A 22,198-nucleotide genomic window follows, 5' to 3' on the forward strand; every position below is an offset into this window, starting at 1 on the left:
TTATCTCTGTAATTGCAAACAATGGTTTCTGTACCAAATATTAAGTTCTGCTTTTCTGATGTATCAAATACTTATGACATGCAAATTAATTACGTAAAAATCATACAATGTGATTTTCTGGATTTTTGTTTTAGATTCTGTCTCTCACAGTTGAAGAGTACCTATGATAAAAATTACAGACCTCTACATGCTTTGTGTGTAGGAAAACCTGCAAAATCGTCAGTCTATCAAATACTTGTTCTCCCCACTGTGTGTGTATATATATATATATATATATATATATATATATATATATATATGTAAAAACTGAAATATCACATGGTCCTAAGTATTCAGACCCTTTGCTCAGTATTTAGTAGAAGCACCCTTTTGATCTAATACAGCCATGAGTCTTTTTGGGAAAGATGCAACAAGTTTTTCACACCTGGATCTTGCAGATCCTCTCCAGTTCTGTCAGGTTGGATGGTAAACGTTGGTGGACAGCCATTTTTAGATCTCTCCAGAGATGCTCAATTGGGTTTAAGTCAGGGCTCTGGCTGGGCCATTAAAGAACAGTCACGGAGTTGTTGTGGAGCCACTCCTTCGTTTATTTTAGCTGTGTGCTTAGGGTCATTGTCTTGTTGGAAGGTAAACCTTCGGCCCAGTCTGAGGTCCTGAGCACTCTGGAGAAGGTTTTCATCCAGGATATCCCTGTACTTGGCCGCATTCATCTTTCCCTCGATTGCAACCAGTCGTCCTGTCCCTGCAGCTGAAAAACACCCCCACAGCATGATGCTGCCACCACCATGCTTCACTGTTGGGACTGTATTGGACAGGTGATGAGCAGTGCCTGGTTTTCTCCACACATACCGCTTAGAATTAAGGCCAAAAAGTTCTATTTTGGTCTCATCAGACCATAGAATCTTATTTCTCACCATCTTGGAGTCCTTCAGGTGTTTTTTTAGCAAATGCCATGCAGGCTTTCATGTGTCTTTCACTGAGGAAAGCCTTCCATCGGGCCACTCTGCCATAAAGCCCCGACTGGTGGAGGGCTGCAGTATGGTTGACTTTCTACAACTTTCTCTCATCTCCCGACTGCATCTCTGGAGCTCAACCACAGTGATCTTTGGGTTCTTCTTTACCCCTCTCACCAAGGCTCTTCTCCCCCGATAGCTCAGTTTGGCCGGACGGCCAGCTCTAGGAAGGGTTCTGGTCATCCCAAATGTCTTCCATTTAAGGATTATGGAGGCCACTGTGCTCTTAGGAACCTTAAGTGCAGCAGAATTTTTTTTGTAACCTTGGCTAGATCTGTGCTTTGCCACAATTCTGTCTCTGAGCTCTTCAGGCAGTTCCTTTTGACCTCATGATTCTCATTTGCTCTGACATGCACTGTGAGCTGTAAGGTCTTGTATAGACAGGTGTGTGGCTTTCCTAATCAAGTCCAATCAGTATAATCAAACACAGCTGGACTCAAATGAAGGTGTAGAACCATCTCAAGGATGATCAGAAGAAATGGACAGCACCTGAGTTAAATATATGAGTGTCACAGCAAAGGGTCTGAATACTTAGGACCATGTGATATTTCAGTTTTTTTTTTTTTAATAAATCTGCAAAAATGTCAACAATTCTGTGTTTTTCTGTCAATATGGGGTGCTGTGTGTACATTAATGAGGAAAAAAATGAACTTAAATGACTTTAGCAAATGGCTGCAATATAACAAAGAGTGAAAAATTTAAGGGGGTCTGAATACTTTCTCCGCTGTGTGTGTGTGTGTGTGTGTGTGTGTGTGTGTGTGTGTGTGTGTGTGTGTGTGTATGTATGTATGTATGTATGTATGTGTGTATATATATATATATATATATATATATATATATATATTAAATGAAACATGCTGCACTAATTGTTAGATCGGGTGCTTGAGACAGAACAGTTCCAATCTGTCAAGCACATGTATTCCAAAAAAATCTCCACACTCCACAGTATAACAATGCAGTCTTCTTAGAAGTGTATTCATTCTAAGCTTGTATTTACCTAACTACTGTATGAATTCATTTCTAAGAAGATTGCAGGTGTTATTCTCTGGAGTGCGGAGCTTTCTTTGAAACACATATGTATAGAAATGTTACAACTCAGTGGTTCGCCAAAATGCAAATGAATACACTTGGATGGAATACCTGTTTAAAAGATTTAACTGCACTTAATTGCAGTTTATTTGCTTTGCTTCAGATATAAAATTGTGTAGAGTTCCTAATATGTGGTTCTTTTTAGCCTATTTTTTTTAAGCAATTTTCAGTTTTTAGGATTATTACACAACAGTGTGTGAAATAGAAAACACTTTTTAGGAAAAAAAAAAAAGAAATAGACATACCTGTATATGAATAGCAACAGGGAATAAATAGAACACAACACCCTCGGACTGTGTATTGATTTGGCAAACAGAAAATGCAGCATGTCCTTCAACTAGAAATTGTAAACAGATAGTTACTTACTGGGGATGTATAGACCCGACCCTGTACAAAAGAAACCGTTTGTTCTCTATAAAAAAAAACATGATTTAAAGAAGCAGTGGACGTGGATATGTAAAACTCAACTCTAACTCAGCTCTAAATATACCAATGGCCATTTACCTGTTATTAAAAACCAATGAGAAGAGGACTCCTGGTGTCAAATAATCACTAATGATTAATAATGTGGTGACTTGCCCAATTGCACACTATGTCCTCTATATAATTGTTCTAGGATCCAGTGATGTCATTTTACAAGCAGTTTACTCAGTTCAGCTCTAAGGCCCCATGCACACAGGGCTTTGCCCAGCTCTCCTAAACGCCTTTCCTTCTGGCAGCAGCATCTTGGCATAAAAAATACTTGGCATGTCAAACACTTAGGCATTCATTCAGGGTTATTCATTTATTGGCCAGAATAAAAAGTTATTCAAGCGCTCAACATCACTAATGTTCACACGCATTTACACACGTCAAGCATTTTTTCTGCCAAAACGCTGCTGCTCCTGGACGTGCTGGCAGTGTTTTTTTTTTGTTTTGTTTTTTTTTGCCTCTAAACCCCTCTAAACACCCATAGCTAACATGGAGGGGCATTTAGAGGCAGAAAAAAAAGGCCAGATGCTCCTAAGGGCTCATTTACACTTGCTTTAACACACATTAAAGCGCCTACCACTTCAACATGCTTTTTTGATGTGTTTATGATGCTTCGTCAAATGCCCTGCGTGTGTGTTGATTTTTATGTGTTTTAAAGGGGTCTAGTAGATCCCTGACTCAGTAGTACCCCCACTCAGCAGATCCCCAGCTCATTAGTACCCATGTTTAGCAGATCCCCAGCTTATTAGTACCCTCTCTCTGCATATTCCCAGCTTATTAGTACCTTCATTCAGCAGATCCCCTGTTCAGTAGTACCACCAGCTCTGCTGATGCCCCACTCAATAGTACCCTCAGCTTTACTGATTTCCCACTCAGTAGTAATCCCCAGCTCTGCTGATCCGCTGGTTTGTTGATCCTCCTCTCTTTACTGTCCCTGCTTACCTCCTGCTGTATTGCTCCAACGCTGCTCACCACATGTGGCATCTGCTGGTTTCTCCTGCTCTGGTTCCCCAACCCTGCTGATCCTCTGCCACTCAGTCCTCTCCCTCCGGCAGGGTCGGATTAACATAGGAGCTATTGGAGCTGCAGCTCCAGGCCCCTTACCTTAAGATAGGCCCATTTAAAAAATGATTGACTTCGAGGGTCGTGGCTCGGTGAGGGGGTCACATAGAGCCCAAATTTATGGGGTAGGTAGCTGAAGGTCTACCCCACTACTGATCAAAATGTGGGGCTCCTATCACCTATGGTCCTGGAGAATACGGGGCTCCTTGCGCAGCCTGTCAGAAGCTACATACGGAGCGGCCAGTTTAAATACAAGCTGGCACACTCTCTGTTTGCAGCAGACTGAGAGGATGAGCTCACAGTGCCTCTCCTCACTTCTTGTCAGAGACACTGAGCTCAATGGATAGCTTGGAGCCTGCAGAGTTTGACAGGCAGCACCGCCTGTTAAACTCGCTCGCAGTAGCAGCATAGTCCAACAATGTAAAACTGCCATTCATAGTTACATAGATTACATAGTTACATAGTAGGTGAGGTTGAAAAAAGACACATGTCCATCAAGTCCAACCTATGTGTGTGATTATGTCAGTATTACATTGTATATCCCTGTATGTTGCCAGTGGTGTATTTAGGTTTTGTGCTGCCCTAGGCCTGACTAAACTCATGCACCCCCCTAATTTAAATACGACCCACCCCTTGCTGCTGAGGCCACACCCCTTCCTGTTTAAGACCCACCCTATCATCTGTAAACCACACCCCTTCCTCTTTAGGCTCATTTGGCACCTTTCAGGGGGGAGGGGGGAACAGGTACCTGTTTTTGACAGGTACCCTTCCCCACTCCCTGGAGACTGCGCTGCCCCCTCTGAAGTTCGGCCCCCTTCCTCCTTCCTCCACTGGGGCATTAAGAAAGTGCAACGCACTTCGCACACGTGCAGTAGTGAACTGTCCGGTTTCCCTTACCATGAATGATGGTGGCAAAACCCAAGAACCAATCCGAAAATCGGCTGAGGTGTCGACATCGCGGGATCCCTGGACATGTAAGTGTCCTAATATTAAAAGTCAGCAGCTACAGTATTTGTAGCTGCTGAGTTTTAATGTTTTTACAGGGTGGGGGCGGGACTCCTCTTTAATGAGTTTGCATTGATTTCAGCATTGATGGAGCACTTTATTGCAATATCATGATCTGCATATTAATGCACTTTCACTAAATGTGGACTGTTTAAAGGGTTTGCTTTGATTTTAGCATGCATGGAGCACTTTGCACATGCCAGTGGCGGCTGGTGCTCAAAATTTTTGGGGGGGGTGCCAACAAACTAAAAAATTCAGAAAAAAAGACATCAATTGCAGCCTCACTGTGCCCCATCAAACGCAGCCACTGTTCCATCAAACGCAGCCACTGTGCCCATCAATTGCAGCCACTGTGCCCATCAATTGCAGCCACTGTGCCCACCAAATGCAGCCACTGTGCCCATCAAACACAGCCACTGTGCCCATCAAACACAACCACTGTGCCCATCAAACGCAGCCACTGTGCCCATCAAACGCAGCCACTGTGCCCCATCAAACGCAGCCACTGTGCCCCATCAAACGCAGCCACTGTGCCCCATCAAACGCAGCCACTGTGCCCCATCAAACGCAGCCACTGTGCCCCATCAAACGCAGCCACTGTGCCCCATCAAACGCAGCCACTGTGCCCCATCAAACGCAGCCACTGTGCCCCATCAAACGCAGCCACTGTGCCCCATCAAACGCAGCCACTGTGCCCCATCAAACGCAGCCACTGTGCCCCATCAATTGCAGCCACTGTGCCCATCAATTGCAGCCACTGTACCCATCAATTTTAGCCACTGTGCCCATCAATTGCAGCCACTGTACCCATCAATTGCAGCCACTGTGCCCACCAAACACAGTCACTGTGCCCACCAAACGCAGCCACTGTGCCCACCAAACGCAGCCACTGTGCCCACCAAACGCAGCCACTGTGCCCATCAATTGCAGCCACTGTGCCCACCAAACGCAGCCACTGTGCCCACCAAACGCAGCCACTGTGCCCAGCAAACGCAGCCATTGTGCCCAGCAAACGCAGCCATTGTGCCCAGCAAACGCAGACACTGTGCCCCCCGCCAAACGCAGCCACTGTGCCCCGCCAAACGCAGCCACTGTGCCCGCCAAACGCAGCCACTGTGCCCGCCAAATGCAGCCACTGTGCCCATCAAACGCAGCCACTGTGCCCATCAAACGCAGCCACTGTGCCCATCAAACGCAGCCACTGTGCCCATCAAACGCAGCCACTGTGCCCATCAAACGCAGTCACTGTGCCCATCAAACGCAGTCACTGTGCCCATCAAACGCAGTCACTGGGCCCATCAAACGCAGTCACTGTGCCCATCAAACGCAGTCACTGTGCCCATCAAACGCAGCTACTGTGCCCATCAAACGCAGCTACTGTGCCCATCAAACGCAGCCACTGTGCCCATCAATTGCAGCCACTGTGCCCATCAATTGCAGCCACTGTGCCCATCAATTGCAGCCACTGTGCCCATCAATTGCAGCCACTGTGCCATCAAACGCAGCCACTGTGCCCCATCAATTTCAGCCACTGTGCCCATCAAACGCAGCCACTGTGCCCTCAAATGCTGTCACTGTGCCCCATCAATTGCAGCCACTGTGCCCTCAAAAACAGCCACTGTGCCCTCAAATGCTGTCACTGTGCCCATCAATTGTTGCCACTGTGCCATCAAATGCCAACACTGTTCCCATAACACTGATATTATTTATTCAATAACTTTACCTGCTGTCCTGGGGGGTTCCCTTGTGCCTCTCTCTCTCTCTCTCTCTCTCTCTCTCCTACTGACGTCACTGCCAGACCCCGCCCCAGTGCTGAGGAGAAGAGTCAAGCAGTGTGGAGGAGGGTAGGCGGAGCATAAGGCTACACCTCCGCCAGTCACCGGCCGCTTATGGGGGCGTGAGTCACACGCCGCCCCCCCCGCATGACAGAAAGTCCCCCACCCGATTCCTGGTTCCCGCGGCCGCCCCCGCACACATGCAGCCCACGGCGGCCGCCTTGCTGTAGCGGGCGGCACTGCTGTGTATGGGTGTGCTTGGCAGAGGGTGGAGGGGCATGAGCTCTGCTAAGCACGCCCATACACACGCCCCTCCACCCTCCGCCAGGCACGCCCATACACAGCAGCGCCGCTACAGCAAGGCGGCCGCCATGGGCTGCATGTGTGCGGGGGGAGGCCGCGGGAGCCGGGAATCGGGTGGGGGGACTTTCTCTCATGCGGGGGGCGGCTTTTTTTGCCGCCCCCCGCAAAGTGCTGCCCTAGGCCTTGTCGGCCTAGGCCAAAACACAGCCCTGTATGTTGCGGTCATTCGGGTGCTTATCTAATGCCCCGTACACACGGTCGGACGTTGATCGGACATTCCGACAACAAAATCCTAGGATTTTTTCCGACGGATGTTGGCTCAAACTTGTTTTGCGTACACACAGTCGCACAAAGTTGTCGGAATTTCTGATCGCCAAGAACGCGGTGACGTAAACCACGTACGACGAGACTAGAAAAGGCCAGTTCAGAACCAAGCGCGGCACCCTTTGGGCTCCTTTTGCTAATCTCGTGTTAGTAAAAGTTTGGTGAGAGACGATTTGCGCTTTTTCAGACTAGTGGTTTTCAGATCGTTTTCTGCTGTTCAGTTTGTGCTTGTGGGTTTGTATCTGCTCTTCAGTGCGTGCAAGAAAGCTCCGTGTGACTTATTTTAGTCATTGTGTTCTTGTTTGTTCGTTACTGTTTTTCAGGTCACTCTTCACAGGCCTTGCTGTTCTTCAGTGCGTTCTGTTACTTTGTTCTGAGCATCCGACCGTTTTTCTAGCCATGTTGCATATACGTACTCCTCGTAGAGTTCGTGCTGTGCGGGGGCTTGGTGTTGGGGTCCTTACCTTGACACAAGTCCAGTCCATGAAAAGGGCGGGGAGGAGTTCATGGACCAAGAATTGGTTGCTCCAGCGTGACCAGTTCTCTCATATGCCTTTGCTCCGCGAGATCCGTGAGAATAATCCTGATGATTTCAGGAACTTTCTCCGGATGACGGACCCCGTTTACATCAGCATCTCCCCGTTCGTCCTCTCCGTGAGACGATCGCGCGTATCCCCACGGCGATCGAGTCCGCGGGACCCGCGACCCGACTCACGGAGCTCCTGGCCGGCGCGCACGCAATGGCACGGCGGGGAATTCAAATGGACGTCCCTGTAAGTCCATTTGCCCAGCCGTGCCATTCTGCCGAGGTACATCGGCGTGCGCCGGTCGGGAACCGGGTTAATGTACACACCGCACCCCATATTGACAGAAAAACACAGAATTGTTGACATTTTTGCAGATTTATTAAAAAAGAAAAACTGAAAATGTCAACAATTCTGTGTTTTCCTGTCAATATGGGGTGCTGTGTGTACATTCATGAGGGAACTTAAATGATTTTAGCAAATGGCTGCAATATAACAGAGTGAAAAATTTAAGGGGGTCTGAATACTTTCCGTCCCCACTGTGTATGTATATTTATATATATATATATATATATATATATATATATATATATGTTGATGATATGTTGATTCTCTTATCTCACTGTTGAGCTGAATATAAATCGATCGAAAATCCATCTATGGCCATTCCTGTTCAAACGTGACTGCTGGAAAACTTTTATTCGATCAGCAGTTGCTAATTAGTGTATTCTGACACCCGAGGATTTTTGCTGTCAGAATACAATAGCTCAAAGGGGAGGATTCCTCCATCCACCTTACATATTTGGATAAGGGAATCCCTTTTTTTTCCCTATCAGCCCTCTGGCTATGAGTCAGAGTTTATCAGATAAACCCATACATTACCTATACACTGTCTGCAATATTCCAATGATTGGTAGCCAAGCACTATGTGATTCAGACTCCCTAGGCTTGGAAGCAAGGAATTACAGTTTGTTTTCATGGAGAGGAATAGACATTCTGTTAATAACAATAATAATGTGGTTAGGTTATGCTGAAATGTAGTGCTCTACTAATATATATGGAATGAATCTAATGATGGCCTAATTTAAAGATTTGAAAATTTGAAGATTTCTTTTTTTTTTCGGTATTGTCACTTCTCAGCATTTTGTAAAGTATTCAAAATAAATAACACTGCCTTATAACCTACACAAGTGTGAATGGCCCCTATACTCATATATGAAATGTTCAACTAACCCAACCCACACCACTGCTCCCACCAGCCAGAGTCCGTACACACCTCCACTACACTGTGAAATGCAATGAGACAAGCTGCACACTGAATGTATCCAGTCCAGCCCTGTTTAATCTTATTGACAGAACACATTGAACTCCCACCGGAAGCCAGACAAGGGCTTAAAGCGATTTGAACAAGGTGATTGTTTTACAATCACTTTAAGCCTCTAGAACCACTTTAATTGCTCGGCTTGTCCCATTAGATTTCAACATGTATGAAATACTGTAAATATATATATATATATTGTATAACTAGAAAATATACAGCCATATTTTTTTAAGTATTCCAAAGCACATTGATCATAGCAATTAATCAGATTTCAGGTTGCAGTAATATAAACTAAGCAACGTGACGTCATAGTCTCAGCCATTCTGTCATTGGAAATTCCACACAAACTTACACAGTATGCAATTGGTGTTAAAATTGTTGCCACTATTTCCTACATTACAAGACTGTGAAAAACTGACAAGAATGTGATTGATTTTTAAAGTGTACATTAACTGTTGGAGAAATTGGCAGAAGCAGGTGGTATTGTGTAATTATTAGCATTTACCATCAGTGGCTCATTGTTATGTAGGATTCTTCATAGCATTCAAGCAGCTATAAAGTACAGCTCTGCTTAATTTAAAGTTCTAATTGTACTAACAGTAAATGTCAAGTCTGCCATACTACACAATCCATTCCATCAGCAGCAGCTGCCTTTCATTACATTCTTCTTGTATGTATATACATGTTAATTGCTGTCATACAATAAGAACCCCATTTCCAGGAATATGTATGCCATATACTGGAGGCAGTGTAGACCTGTAATCAAAGAACTCAGCAATACTCTATGTAACCCTGCAATGTAGCTGAATGTTTCCAATCATGAAAATAGAATGTCAGGGAACAAACTATTTCAAGTAGATATACTTGGTCAGTTTAGGGTTATTTATAATAGTAGACGAAAGAGTTTTTCTGCTTTCCATAGCAACCAGTCAGATTCCAGTTGTCATTTTTCTAGGACACTTTGACACTGAGCTCCAGGCATTTATGAAAAAAATCAATCCATGTAGTTATGTATTTGTAGCGCACCCCCTAAGAAACCGCAAGTATACTGGGATCCCCCACCCTTCACAGCCAGGTACACCAAATTTTCACAGGCACCCCAGAGTCCGAGAACAGTCTGTGACTTGTTTTTTTTGTTTTATTGAGGGATAATAACTTGGATAGGGATGGAAGGTTATGGGATGCCCACTTGACTTTAACAACAACTTCAGGGACAACTCTTCCTATATACAGTTTCTATCTACAGCTCCTCTTCTCAAACTCCAGCACACTCTTGCTTGCAGAACCTGCCTGGAACACTGACTGCCGTATAGTCACTTGGTCAAGGAAAGCAAAGGCCCATTACAGGCGAGAACCCAATGCCCCTTAGATGTGTAGTATAACTTCAGTGTCCACCTTACATCACTCCTGTGGCTACTGATCCCAGAACCACCTCTTCAGGCATGGCCAGCCCACCTGGCTGCAGCTGCCCCTTTCACGAACACTCCAGGCTAACTTCTCCCCACAGTACTCCAGACTGACACTCACCAGCCAGAGGTGGCGGACTCGAGTCACATGACTTGACTCGAGTCAGACTCGAGTCAGACTCGAGTCACCTGTTTGAGGACTTGCGACTTGCTTGACAAAATTAAATAAATGACTCGACTTGACTTTGACTTGTCACTAATGACTTGCGACTTGACTTTGACTTGGGCTATTTGACTTGCAAGTTCTGTGTCTTGGCCTAGGCAAAAGCCCCCCCCCCCCCCCCCCCCCACAAAAGAAAGCTCCCCCGAGTCCCGGCTTCGGGGTAGATCAGTATTTTGACTTAATTTGTGACTTGACCAAAATAAATGACTTGACTTGACTTGCTTGACTTCTAGCAGGGACTCGACTTGACTTGCTTGCTTTTCGCCACAGTAACTTGAGACTTGCTTGTGACTTGAAGGTTAAGACTTGAGACTTGCTTGTGACTTGCACATGTGTGACTTACTCCCATCACTGTCACCAGCCCACCCGGCTGACTCTCAGGAGATCTCTCAGATGCGCTGACCTGCTCCTGCTGTCCTCTTTCCTTGTTCCCGTGCCTCCAGGAATGGGCTTCCTCTGTGTGTTTTGATAGGAATCCTCCTGCATCCAAGTCCCAGGAACGCAGTCACCTCCCCCAGACTAGGGGGCACCCCCAAGGGCCATCGACAGCCTCCTCAGCACTCCATCTTGCACTCAACTCTCCTCCCCCTGGCATGACTCATGCCTAATTATGAGGTGACCTGCCCCCTGGCAGCCCTTCATTGGGGATTGACTGAGGCCCTCATAAATATTCCAAGCAGCTCCTCCTAGCTTCCACCCTCTATACCCAGAAAGTTCTCCAATGCATCAGAAAACAGGGGGAGTCACCAAAGAAGCTGGTAGGATAAGCTACCCAGCCCTGAGTCACTAAACCCTGTCCCAGATTCACAGCCCAGGCTTGGCCCTGAGCCAAGTTAAATGTTTCTACACTAACAGCTACACTAACATTCTAGCACACCAGAGGGTGCTACATATTTTATTATTAAAAGCATAATAAAAGGGATAGTTCACCTTTACCACAAAACTGCCTATGCAGATAGGGGGAATCTGTAGATAAAAACAAACTGTGCAGCTCTGACTAGAGTTGAGTAAAGCACTTGCTATAGGTGTAGGCCATTTACATATCTTATGAAGCCTGACTGGAATACTCCCAGGATGTTGCTAAGTACTCCCAGGACGTTTCTAAATGAGGCCTAGTGATCACTGCTCACCTCCACCATCACAGGAGTGAGCTCTCAAATGCTGAGCTCAGAGCTACTGCATCAGAGGAGAGAAACAGTATGTGAGGGGGTTTGAATCAGAGAAAGAGCTCACTCCTGGTGGTGGAGGTGAGCAGTGATGACTAGGCCTCACTTAGCAATGTCCTGGGAGTATTCCAGTCAGGCTTCATAAGGTATGTAAATGGCCTACACCTATAGCAAGGGCTTTATTCAGCTTTAGTCAGAGCTGCAGTTTGTTTAAATCTACAAACATCCCTTTCCTGGGAGGGGGTGGGCAGGCTTTTTTGTAAAGATGAACTATCCTTTTAAAGTACAACTGTAGTTTAAATGTTGTTTTTAACTGCGTCCTTTCCCACTTGGCAGTGTTCTGTCCACTTCTGCCCACTTGGTCTTATACTATTATTCAGCCCTGATCTTTTCTGAGCAGCCCCACTCCAAGCTGTCTAGCCTTCATACTGCCACAGGTCAATGCATTTCTTTGGGAAAGCCATACTATGAGTGACTGATTAAATGTATTTTTGACTGCAACTAATGTAAATACTAGAATTTATCTTAATGTGCATATTAAGATGAACTCTTTTTTTCGATAGACAAGAGAACATTTAGAACTTTCAAGTTTTTATTGCTGTAACAATGTCACCACTGGGGAAACTGACCTTTTAAATTTTACTATTGACCATGGTCCTCTGGACGGATAGTGATGGGAAATCCATAATTGTATAGTTGTGACAGGAACATTATTAGCTAAATACAGTGCCTTGAAAAAGTATTCATACCCCTTGAAATGTCCACATTTTATCATGTTACAACCAAAAAAGTAAATGTAGTTTATTGTGATTTTATTTAATAGACCAGCACAAAGTGGCATATAATTGTGAAGTGGAAAAAAATGATAAATGTTTTTCAAATTTTTTTTTACAAATAAATATGTGAAAAGTGTGGCGTTCATTTGTATTTAACCCCTCTGAGTTAATAGTTTCTAGAACCACCTTTTGCTGCAATTACAACTGCAAGTCTTTCTGAGTATGTCTCTACCAGCTTTCCCCATCTAGAGAGTGACTTTTTTGCCCATTCTTCTTTGCAAAATAGCTCAAGCTCTCAGATTAGATGGAGAGCGTCTGTGAACTGCAATTTTCAAGTCTTTCCACAGATTCTCATTGGATTTAGGTCTGGACTTTGACTGGGCCATTCTAACACATGAATATGCTTTGATCGAAACCATTCCATTGTAGCTCTGGCTGTATGTTTAGGGTTGTTGTCCTGCTGGAAGGGGAACCTCCGCCCCAGTCTCAAGTCTTTTGCAGACTCTAATGCCCTGTACACATGAGCGGACCTTTCGACCGGACTAGTCCGACGGACCGAATCCGTCGGACAATCCGACCGTGTGTGGGCTTCATCGGACTTCTGACGGACCTTTTTGGTCAAAAATCGACGGACTTTAGATTTGAAACATGTTTCAAATCTTCCCGCCGGAACTCCGCCAGACCCAGTTCCTATCGGGAAGCCCGTTCGTCTGTATGCTGGTCCGACGGACCAAATATGACACAAGGGCAGCTGCAGCACCTGTCCGCGAGAATGTTTCCAGCACAATCTTATCACGCTGGTTCTCGGCGACAGGGTACTGTACATCTCGCGCTCGCTGCAATAGGAAAAACACATTTTCCTATTGCAGCGAGCGCGAGAAAGAGGTGACAATGTCTCTTAGGTCTGGTATGGATTTTAAGGGGAACCCCCTATGCCGAAAAAAACGTTGTGGGGGTCCCCCCAAAATCCATACCAGACCCTTATGCAAGCATGCAGTTCAACCGGTCAGGAAAGGGGGTGGGGACAAGCAAGCGCCTCCCCTCCTGAACCGTACCAGGCCGCATGCCCTCAACATGGGGGGTGGGTGCTTTGGGGAAGGAGGGCGCCCTGCAGCCCCCCCCCACCCCAAAGCACCTTGTCCCCATGTTGATGAGGACAAGGGCCTCTTCCCGACAACCCTGGCCGTTGGTTGTCGGAGTTTGCGGGCGGGGTGCTTATCGGAATCTGGGAGCCCCCTTTAATAAGGGGGCCCCCAGATCCCGGCCCCCGCCCTATGTGAATGAGTATGGGTTACATCGTAACCCCACCCATTCACCTGGGGAAAAAAGTGTCAATAAAAAAACACACTAGACAGTTTTTTAAAGTAATTTATTAGGCAGCTCCGGGGGTCTTCTTCCAACTTCGGGGGTCTCTTCCGACTTCTCCGCTCTCTCCGGCCTCTTCTCCTGGTGTCCTGTTCTTCTCCTGCTCTCCGGCCTCTTCTCCACTCTCCGGTTCTTCTCCCGCTCTCCGGTTCTTCTGCCGGGCTCCTCTGCTATCTTCTGCTCTTTTGCTGCTCTCTTGCTAGCGGTGGCCCGGTCTTCTCCATCGTCTTCTTCCCTCTTCTTTTTTTCCGATGTTGACACGACGCTCTCTCCCGCTGTAATGCTGTGTTCACGGTGCGCAACGACTTATATAGACATGGGGCGTGGTCACTGGGTGGTGACCCTGCCCCTTATGACGGTACAGTCCCAGCATGCCCCCCGGGACTGTGATGTCATAAGGGGCGGGGCCACCACCCGGAGAGCGGGAGAAGAACCGGAGAAGAGGCTGGAGAGCAGGAGAAGAACCGGACACTGGGAGAAGAGGCCGGAGAGAACGGAGAAGTCGGAAGAGACCCCCGAAGTCGGAAGAAGACCCCCGGAGCTGCCTAATAAATTACTTTTAAAACCTGTCTAGTGTGTTTTTTTAATTGACACTTCCCCCAGGTGAATGGGTAGGGGTAAAATGTACCCCATACTCATTCACATAGGGCAGGGGGCCCCCTTATGAAAGGGGGCTTCCGGATTACAATAAGCTCCCCGCCTGCAGACCCCGACAACCAATGGCCAAGCTTGTCAGGAAGAGGCCCTTGTCCTCATCAACATGGGGACAAGGTGCTTTTGGGTGGGGGGGCTGCAGGACGCCCCCCTTCTCCAAAGCACCCATCCCCCCATCTTGAGGGCATGCGGCCTGGTACGGTTCAGGAGGGGGGGGCGCTCGCTCGTCCCCACCCTCTTTCCTGACCGGCCGGGCTGCGAGCTCAGATAAGGGTCTGGTATGGATTTTGGGGGGACCCCCACGCCGTTTTTTCGGCGTAGGGGTTCCCCTTAAAATCCATACCAGACCTGAGGGCCTGGTATGCTCTGCAACGGGGCTCGCAAGGTGTTAATCTCGCAAACCTCTGAGGGCTCCACAGAACAGCTGTATTTATACTGAGATTAAATTACACACAGGTGGACTCTATTTACTAATTAGGTGACTTCTGAAGGCAATTGGTTCCACTAGATTTTAGTTAGGAGTATCAAAGTAAAGGGAGATGAAAACAAATGCACGCCACACTTTTCACATATTTATTGTAAAAATATTTGAAAACCATTTATCATTTTCCTTCCACTTCACAATTATGTCCCACTTTGTGTTGGTATGGATACTTTTTCAAGGCACTGTAGGTGACAGAGACAGAATACACTAATCAGCATTGCCAGCTTTAGCAAAAATCTGTCAGGGTGGTTGTACAGAAGTCGATCAGTAAATCGACTTCTGTACAACCACCCTGCCTTTACATGGATTGAAATTTGGCCGGCTTAAAGTGGAGGTCCGAGCACCCCACGAAAAATTAAAAGTCAGCAGCTACAAACACTGCAGCTGCTGACTTTTAATATATGGACACTTACCTGTCCAGGGAGCCCACAATGTCGGTACCCCAGCCGATCTTTGGATCGGTTGTTGGGTGCAGCCGCCGCCATTGCCGGTAAAGGAGTGCCAGTTCCCTACTGCGCCGCACTTTCTAATTGGCCCAGCGGCGGAGGAAGCAGGAGGGGGGCCGAGCATCGCCGCTGCGCCGTCTCCGGAAATGGGCCTGTCAAGAACAGGTCCCCGTTCCCTCCTCCCCGCTGAAAGGTGCCAAATGTGGCACCGGAGGGGGGGGGGGGAGTAGACGTTAAAGCGGAGTTCCACACTCTTTCACAAATCAAGCTGATTCACAAGCAGGCATAGAATACAGTAACAAATGGAAAGAATTTTTTTTTTTCCAAAGGGTTACCTTGTTATTGATTGTTGATGTGGCGTTTCCGGTCCTAGCCACCTGCGGGTATTGCCATCAGATCTGGCGGCGCAATGTCTGCTGGGAGCCATGAATCAAGCTTCCCAGGAGTCAGAGTGGCTAGCCGCCGCTAATCATCGCAAGATCCCGAAACTGGAAGTGACGCGATGACGTGCTTGTGTTGATCTTCGTTGCCATCACAACGGGGTGGGCACTTCCGACGACACTGCTCGTTGTGATGGCAACGTTGGAAGCTTACGGCGCTGTGACTTGTAAATAATGTGCATGCGCAGGAACGGGCGGTGTATGCTGGTAGCTCAGCATCACCGTATCCAGGAAGTGTCTGCTTGTGGGCTTCACATGCCCACAGGCAAGATGACAAACACCACAAACAAATTTTCCTTTTTTAAACGAAACCGGACATGGGGGGGGGGGGGGGTCATTTGCAAATGTCAAGTGAGTGGTATATGTAGATTATAGTAACTTAGGAATTTAGAAAAAAAACAAATATTTGACGGTGGAACTCCACTTTAAGGAGAAGAAGGTACAGCTAGCTGGCAGGATCAACAGGTCATTTCTATTTTTATGAAGGCATCATTAGAGAGAGAAGGGTCATGGAGAGTTTTTAAAAATTATTGGGAAGCTGTTGTTTTTGTTTTGTTTTTGGATTTACAGCCATTAAAAGCTATTGTAGCCATGGGATCATCATGCCAGCCAAGTAACTAGCATTTTTAGAATCAGAGGTCATTAGTGGCAACCTCCATATTGTCGCGGGTTTCCTTTCAAAGCACTGACTTCAAACTTTATGTTGCAGGTGTAGAAGCTGGAACTTTATATATTGGCCCCAATCAGTCAATCAGCCTTATGTGTAGAAAATCACTGATTTGGCATTGCTGTTTTGTGATTTTGTTTCCTCCTGTGAGCATTCAATGAGTGGCTTGATATGCACATAATATATAATATGGAATAGAAGTGCAGAGTTGGCTAGAACTTTTCTCTTTCATCCATCTCTCTGTCACATTCATAAACATGAACTGCATTTCTTACAAACTAGTCCGCATTCTCTAAGAACCATTTGCATATTGCAGAGCTTAGGAAGCATTAAAATCAGTTGTATGTCATACAACCACTCCAGAGCATTGGGGATTAGGATTGGAATGAAATGCATCCAGATGTTTTTCCTGTAAATGATATTGCGGTCTTCAGTGAGGATGGACCTGTGTGGCAATAATATTTCATGATAATTTTACTGACTTCTCCACAAAGGGTGACACTTCAGTTCTGTCCTAGGCAGTTCCTTTGGGCGATTTCAGGCAGTCTTATTAATTTCAGGCAATGTGCCAGCTCTGTCATTCCTGATTTATGTTCTTATTGAGCATCTCCTAGTACAATATGGGGAATGGTGAAGTTGTGACATACCAATTCTGCCAGTGCCAATGAAGTCTTTGACACACTATTATACGATTGTGTTTAGATAGCATCATTAACAGGTATGAAATTAACCTCTTCCTTTCCCATTTGTCTTCACAGTCTCTGCAGAGCAAATTGAACATCTTCACAAGCGCTTTAGCTATCTTTGTGGGGACAAGGGAGTTCTCAGGTAATATATCATTTGTTTACTTATGTAATGTGCAAATGAGCAGCCCTTAGGGCCACTTTGTGTGCAATCAGGTGATGCTGCTAGTTAGCCTTCACATTGCAGGAGAAGTTAAAGATTATGTTAAGGAAAAATAAAAAATTATAACATAAGCAGTACATCTCTGCAATATGTGCATATTTCCCCAGGTTTTATTCCCTTATAGACCCTGCAAGTACAGAAAACCAACCAAGAACTTGGAGGACTAAATAGACTCTATGGCCCTGCTGCCCCTCCTATGGCCCGAGTGCCACCCAAAGCTGGGAGGTCTAAATAGACTGTAAGACCCTGGTACCCACCCTGTCCTACGTGTCACCCAGAACTGGGATCTCAAAATAGACTTCATGACATTGGTGCCCAACCTGTGGCCCAAGTTCCACCCAGAACTGGGAGGTATAACTAGACTTTATGACCCTGGTGCCCAGCCCAACCTGTGCTCTGAGTATCACCCAGAACTAGGAGGTTTAAATAGATTCTATGACTCTGGTTCTCAACCTGTTACCATAGTGCCATTTGCGGCCCTTTGGTGTTTGAAGAGCTGTCCATGGGGCCCAGCAATCAGTAGTAGGATCATTGACTTCTAAAGGGACCTCTAATAACAGCAATCTCTAGCAGTTTCAGGTAATATGTCCCCAATCGCTGACTGTCTCTATAGCATGACTTCAGTCTCCAACTACTCCTGTAGAACAGTCTCTGATCGTTCATATAGTAAGTCTTCAGTCTATTACATTTTTCTGTAACATTACATATAACTAATGTTATATGGTCTCTTTGGAGATATCAAGGGTGACTTTTGAGGCCCTCTGTACCTTGAAAGTTGATAAGCACTGCTCTATGAGATAACATAGGAAGTGTGCAGGGGACACAGGACACTTCTGATTTTCTGACAAGATCGACAAGTACATTTTGCATGTTTCAAACAGACATAATAAAATTAATCATAAAGTAGTCGCGCTACTTATACTGATAAAAATGGAAGTCAGAAACAATAAAGGTATGACGTGCGGTTTGCACCAAATGAAGGGCAAACTTAAAGGGTAACTACACTTTCATGGGGCAAAAAATAGCAAATAAAGAAAAATTAATATAGCGTGTACAGTTGTGATACAAGTCATATTGCAATTGAATGTTATTAAAAATTACCTTTCATTTTCAATCTGCAGCCGCTGTAATTTTCCATAAATGTAAACCAATATGGCTACCTGGAGGTGTTCTGTACACAGAATGTGTACTGACCACTCCCCTGAAACATAATTTCCTGCTTGTGTTTGGCTCACCAATTTTCCCAGAAGTCTACCTAAGATACAAGTCAGATTTCAGGCATCTCTGCAACAAAAATTTCATTATTTTTGGTGAGATATTTCCAATAGGAACACGTCTAAAGGGATGCAGGCCCAGCAGCTTTCTACATTAGAGCTCTGCAGCTGCCACAGCTGACTGATGATTATGAAACCACTCCTATTAGATCCACTCTGTCCAGAGGCACAGACAAACACACATAGATTTCTTCAGAATAACAAAAGGTAGTAATCTGCAACAAAGGTAGTTATAATCCTTGCAATATGCATAGATCACCCAGAGGGGAGTCCGTGAAATTGTAAAAAAGAGAATCCTCTTCATAAATACTCAAAAAGATCCGAATGTACCATGGACATCCATCACCATTTAAAAAGATCCAAGCTGTGACGTGACCACCTAATTATGGGAAGTATGGAGGCTTACCAGCTTCATCAGACCCTTTAATTAAAGAAAGATCAGCAGAGCATGTGGCCAAACAACCCAGCCAGGGTCTTACAGGAGTAATTCTACGAATCCCCTCAAGGGCAGATATTTAGACAGTGATGATTGTCCCAGCATCATCCCAATAGGCTGTCCAGGTTCAGTGCAGAGGCATCATGTGCTGCAGTGAATGATCCTGGATTTGGGCTTCCCATGTTTGTCTATTTTGCCCAAAAGCATAATAATAAATAAATGCTTCAAGTGGTATATTTATCAAAGCAAAATGGAGTAAATAAGAGGAGTTTATTGTAGGGTAACCTTCTCAACCTTTTCAACATGGAGGATCCCTTAAAAAGAAAACTTTCTGGTCTCAGGGAACCCCTGCTTAAAATTACAATATCTACAACTCATGATATATTAGTGTGGTGGGTAGTGGGAATAATGCTCCTTACATTTCTGGTAATTTGGGAAGGATTATCCCCTTAAAGGTGGCTAAAAAGATCAATGGTGTCAGTAGGAACGTATATGAACAGAAGAAACTGCCCATTGCTCAAGGAACCCCTAGCGACCTCTGGAGGAACCCTAGGCTTCCATGGAACCTTGGTTGAGAAACCCTGTTGTAGGGGATTGCATACACTTTACATACAATCAATGCAACACATGAAAAATGTAATCCTAATGCATGTCATGACCATGTAGGATTTGAACTCGGGACCTCAACACTACAAGGCATCTGTGTTTACAATGCATACACTATGCCAGTGGTACTCCTATCTATAAAACCCCCAGAAAATGCAATTCTGTATTATAAAATAACAAAGGAAACCTGTATTTTTATATTATTCCTAATCAGGGTTGGATTTTTGCATAGCTGTCATAGGCTGTGATCTAAGAAGAGGGAAAGGGGCAGCACACAGCCTGTGGACTTTCTATTCAACTCTGTTCTTAAAGATAATCCTTATGTACTGATGTTTACAGACAAAACAGTTGTCTAACATGCCAGGAAATTTTGATACTGTATAATGTATTTATAATATAGTTTGAATCTTAACTTAATATTGTTTTTGGTAACCACCTTCTGAAAATGTTAGTTGCCTGGTTGTTATGCATATCCACTGGCTTCAGTCATATTTAATCCCCTCTCTATGCATATGCAGATCTATAGTTCGTCTGACCTAACATGTTGCATGCTTGTTCCAGACCAGTGGTCTCATACTGTATCTGAATTGTAGTTAAACAATACCACTATGCCACTACCAAATGTCATTTAATAACTAGAACAAGTACACTTATTCTGAACAAGCGTGCTAAGAAAAAAATGATCTACCAACCACATTTCCAGCTTTGCCCTTTTTGGTTTAAAAAAAAGGCAAAATCAAAAAAGAACTACCCTTTTGTCTGCAAAGCGAAATGCCACTTATCATTGAGAAAAGTAAATGTATGGCATATATCACCAATACCCTGCAAATTGTCATAGTTTGCAGAAATTTCCAAGGCTGTAACATGCTGAGTACCATGTGTTTTCTAGGAATGTGTGAAAGAAATGTGTTACTGTAAGGGAAGCCTATTGCTAGACATACTATGAATGTCACTGGTTTACAGTTATGTGTGCAAATAAAAGCAGCATTGTTTGCTGTAAATATTCTGATGTTAATCGTGCAGAATTTTGAATGCATGAAAATATTTGCGTAAATTAGGACTCAACGAGTACATAATACTTGTAGTTTAAAAAAAGAAAAAAGACGAGGTGGACTTTGACATCAGAATTCTTTTGTTTCAGCACCTTCTGGAGAAATTAGGTAAATGTATCTAACTGGTCTGACTTCAGTCAAATCATCACCAAATCTAGGCATGGGATGGAAACCTCTATTGTTTAAATGGGGGCAGCTAAGGATGAAGTTCTAAGAGGATAAAAAATCTTCAGCAGATAGAGAATTGCTATTTAAATCTAAAATCCACTCTGATTTAACAACAACAAAAGTTGAGCAAGTAGATTGGAAGGTAAGTTTGAGGTTAAGCTGGCCATATATGACTTTTTGTTCAGACTATGGGCTGAGCAGAACAAATCCAACAGGTTTGTCCATTCATGAATGGCCAAATTTTCTGCTACTGCTATTGTATTCTGACAACTGGCACCAGCTGCTATCAGAATACCCAAACAGTGACTGCATTCTACTGTTCGGCCAAAAGTTTTCCATCTTGCTCCTTTGATTTTTCAATTGAAAGATGTTTGGCAGGAGGGAGGCAACAGGGCCAGCCACCAGCGGGGCTAATTTTGGCCGGTTCATCAGGCACATCAGAAATCAGTAGAAATAATGTATGGACAGCTTTAGTGTTCAGTCACAAAAAGGGTTAGGGATGGGCATTTGCTGCCAGTGCCAGGAGGAGTTCCCAGATTATTAGCTATTTTTCATTTGTTTAGCCTTGAACAGCATTGATGGAGGAATCTACACTGCCACCAGCAGTTGTCTGAATACCTGAATAGCGACTCCATCAGATAGGATGTAGTCACTGTTTAGCTTATAATTTTATACCCAGCTCAGTCCAATAAATTGCCAACAAGACCACCAACAGCTCCAGTTGCAGCAGATTCAGCAGGAATCAAACGAAAATTGAGTCTTGTATGGCTAGCCTAAGACTTTTGTGTCTTTATATAGAAGGTTATCTTCAAAGAGCCTGACCTCACGTGCAAATGCGAATGCATACATAGGTGCTGCATGCATTTTTAAGCAGTGATCGCACAACACGTGAGGTATTGACACGATTGTCAGAGTGAGAGCAATAATTCTAGCACCAGATCTCCTGTTTATCTCTAAACTGGTAACCTGTAAAGGCTTAGTTTGGATAATGGGCGTGCACAATTTTAAAGCGTGACATGTTTGCACTAAAATTCATTAAAGTGTATTTTTTACTGAAAATTTATTTTTTGATAAACTGCTGTGCAAATATCTTGTGACATAAAAAATTGCAACAACCACCATTTTTCTCTTTAGGGCCTTTGCTTTCAGAAAATATATAATGTTTGGTCGTTCTAAGTAATTATCAAAATGGGCTTGGGCAGCAAGTGGTTAAAGTTATTTACCTAAAAAGCCTTCTTTGTG

General features: G+C 44.8%; 1 protein-coding gene across 4 annotated transcripts in view; it reads left to right on the plus strand.

Moving 5' to 3' along the window:
- TESC (tescalcin) overlaps positions 1 to 22,198 on the plus strand; it is a 93,905-nt gene that overhangs the window by 33,532 nt on the left and 38,175 nt on the right. For all 4 annotated transcript variants that reach the window (XM_073625785.1, XM_073625759.1, XM_073625767.1 and 1 more), the window contains exon 2: positions 17,273 to 17,342. In XM_073625785.1, coding sequence (XP_073481886.1) covers positions 17,273 to 17,342 — 70 coding nt within the window. The remainder of the gene's footprint in view (positions 1 to 17,272; positions 17,343 to 22,198) is intronic.

This window comes from Aquarana catesbeiana, linkage group LG01 (assembly GCF_042186555.1).
Source record: "Aquarana catesbeiana isolate 2022-GZ linkage group LG01, ASM4218655v1, whole genome shotgun sequence".
Taxonomy (NCBI): domain Eukaryota; kingdom Metazoa; phylum Chordata; class Amphibia; order Anura; family Ranidae; genus Aquarana; species Aquarana catesbeiana.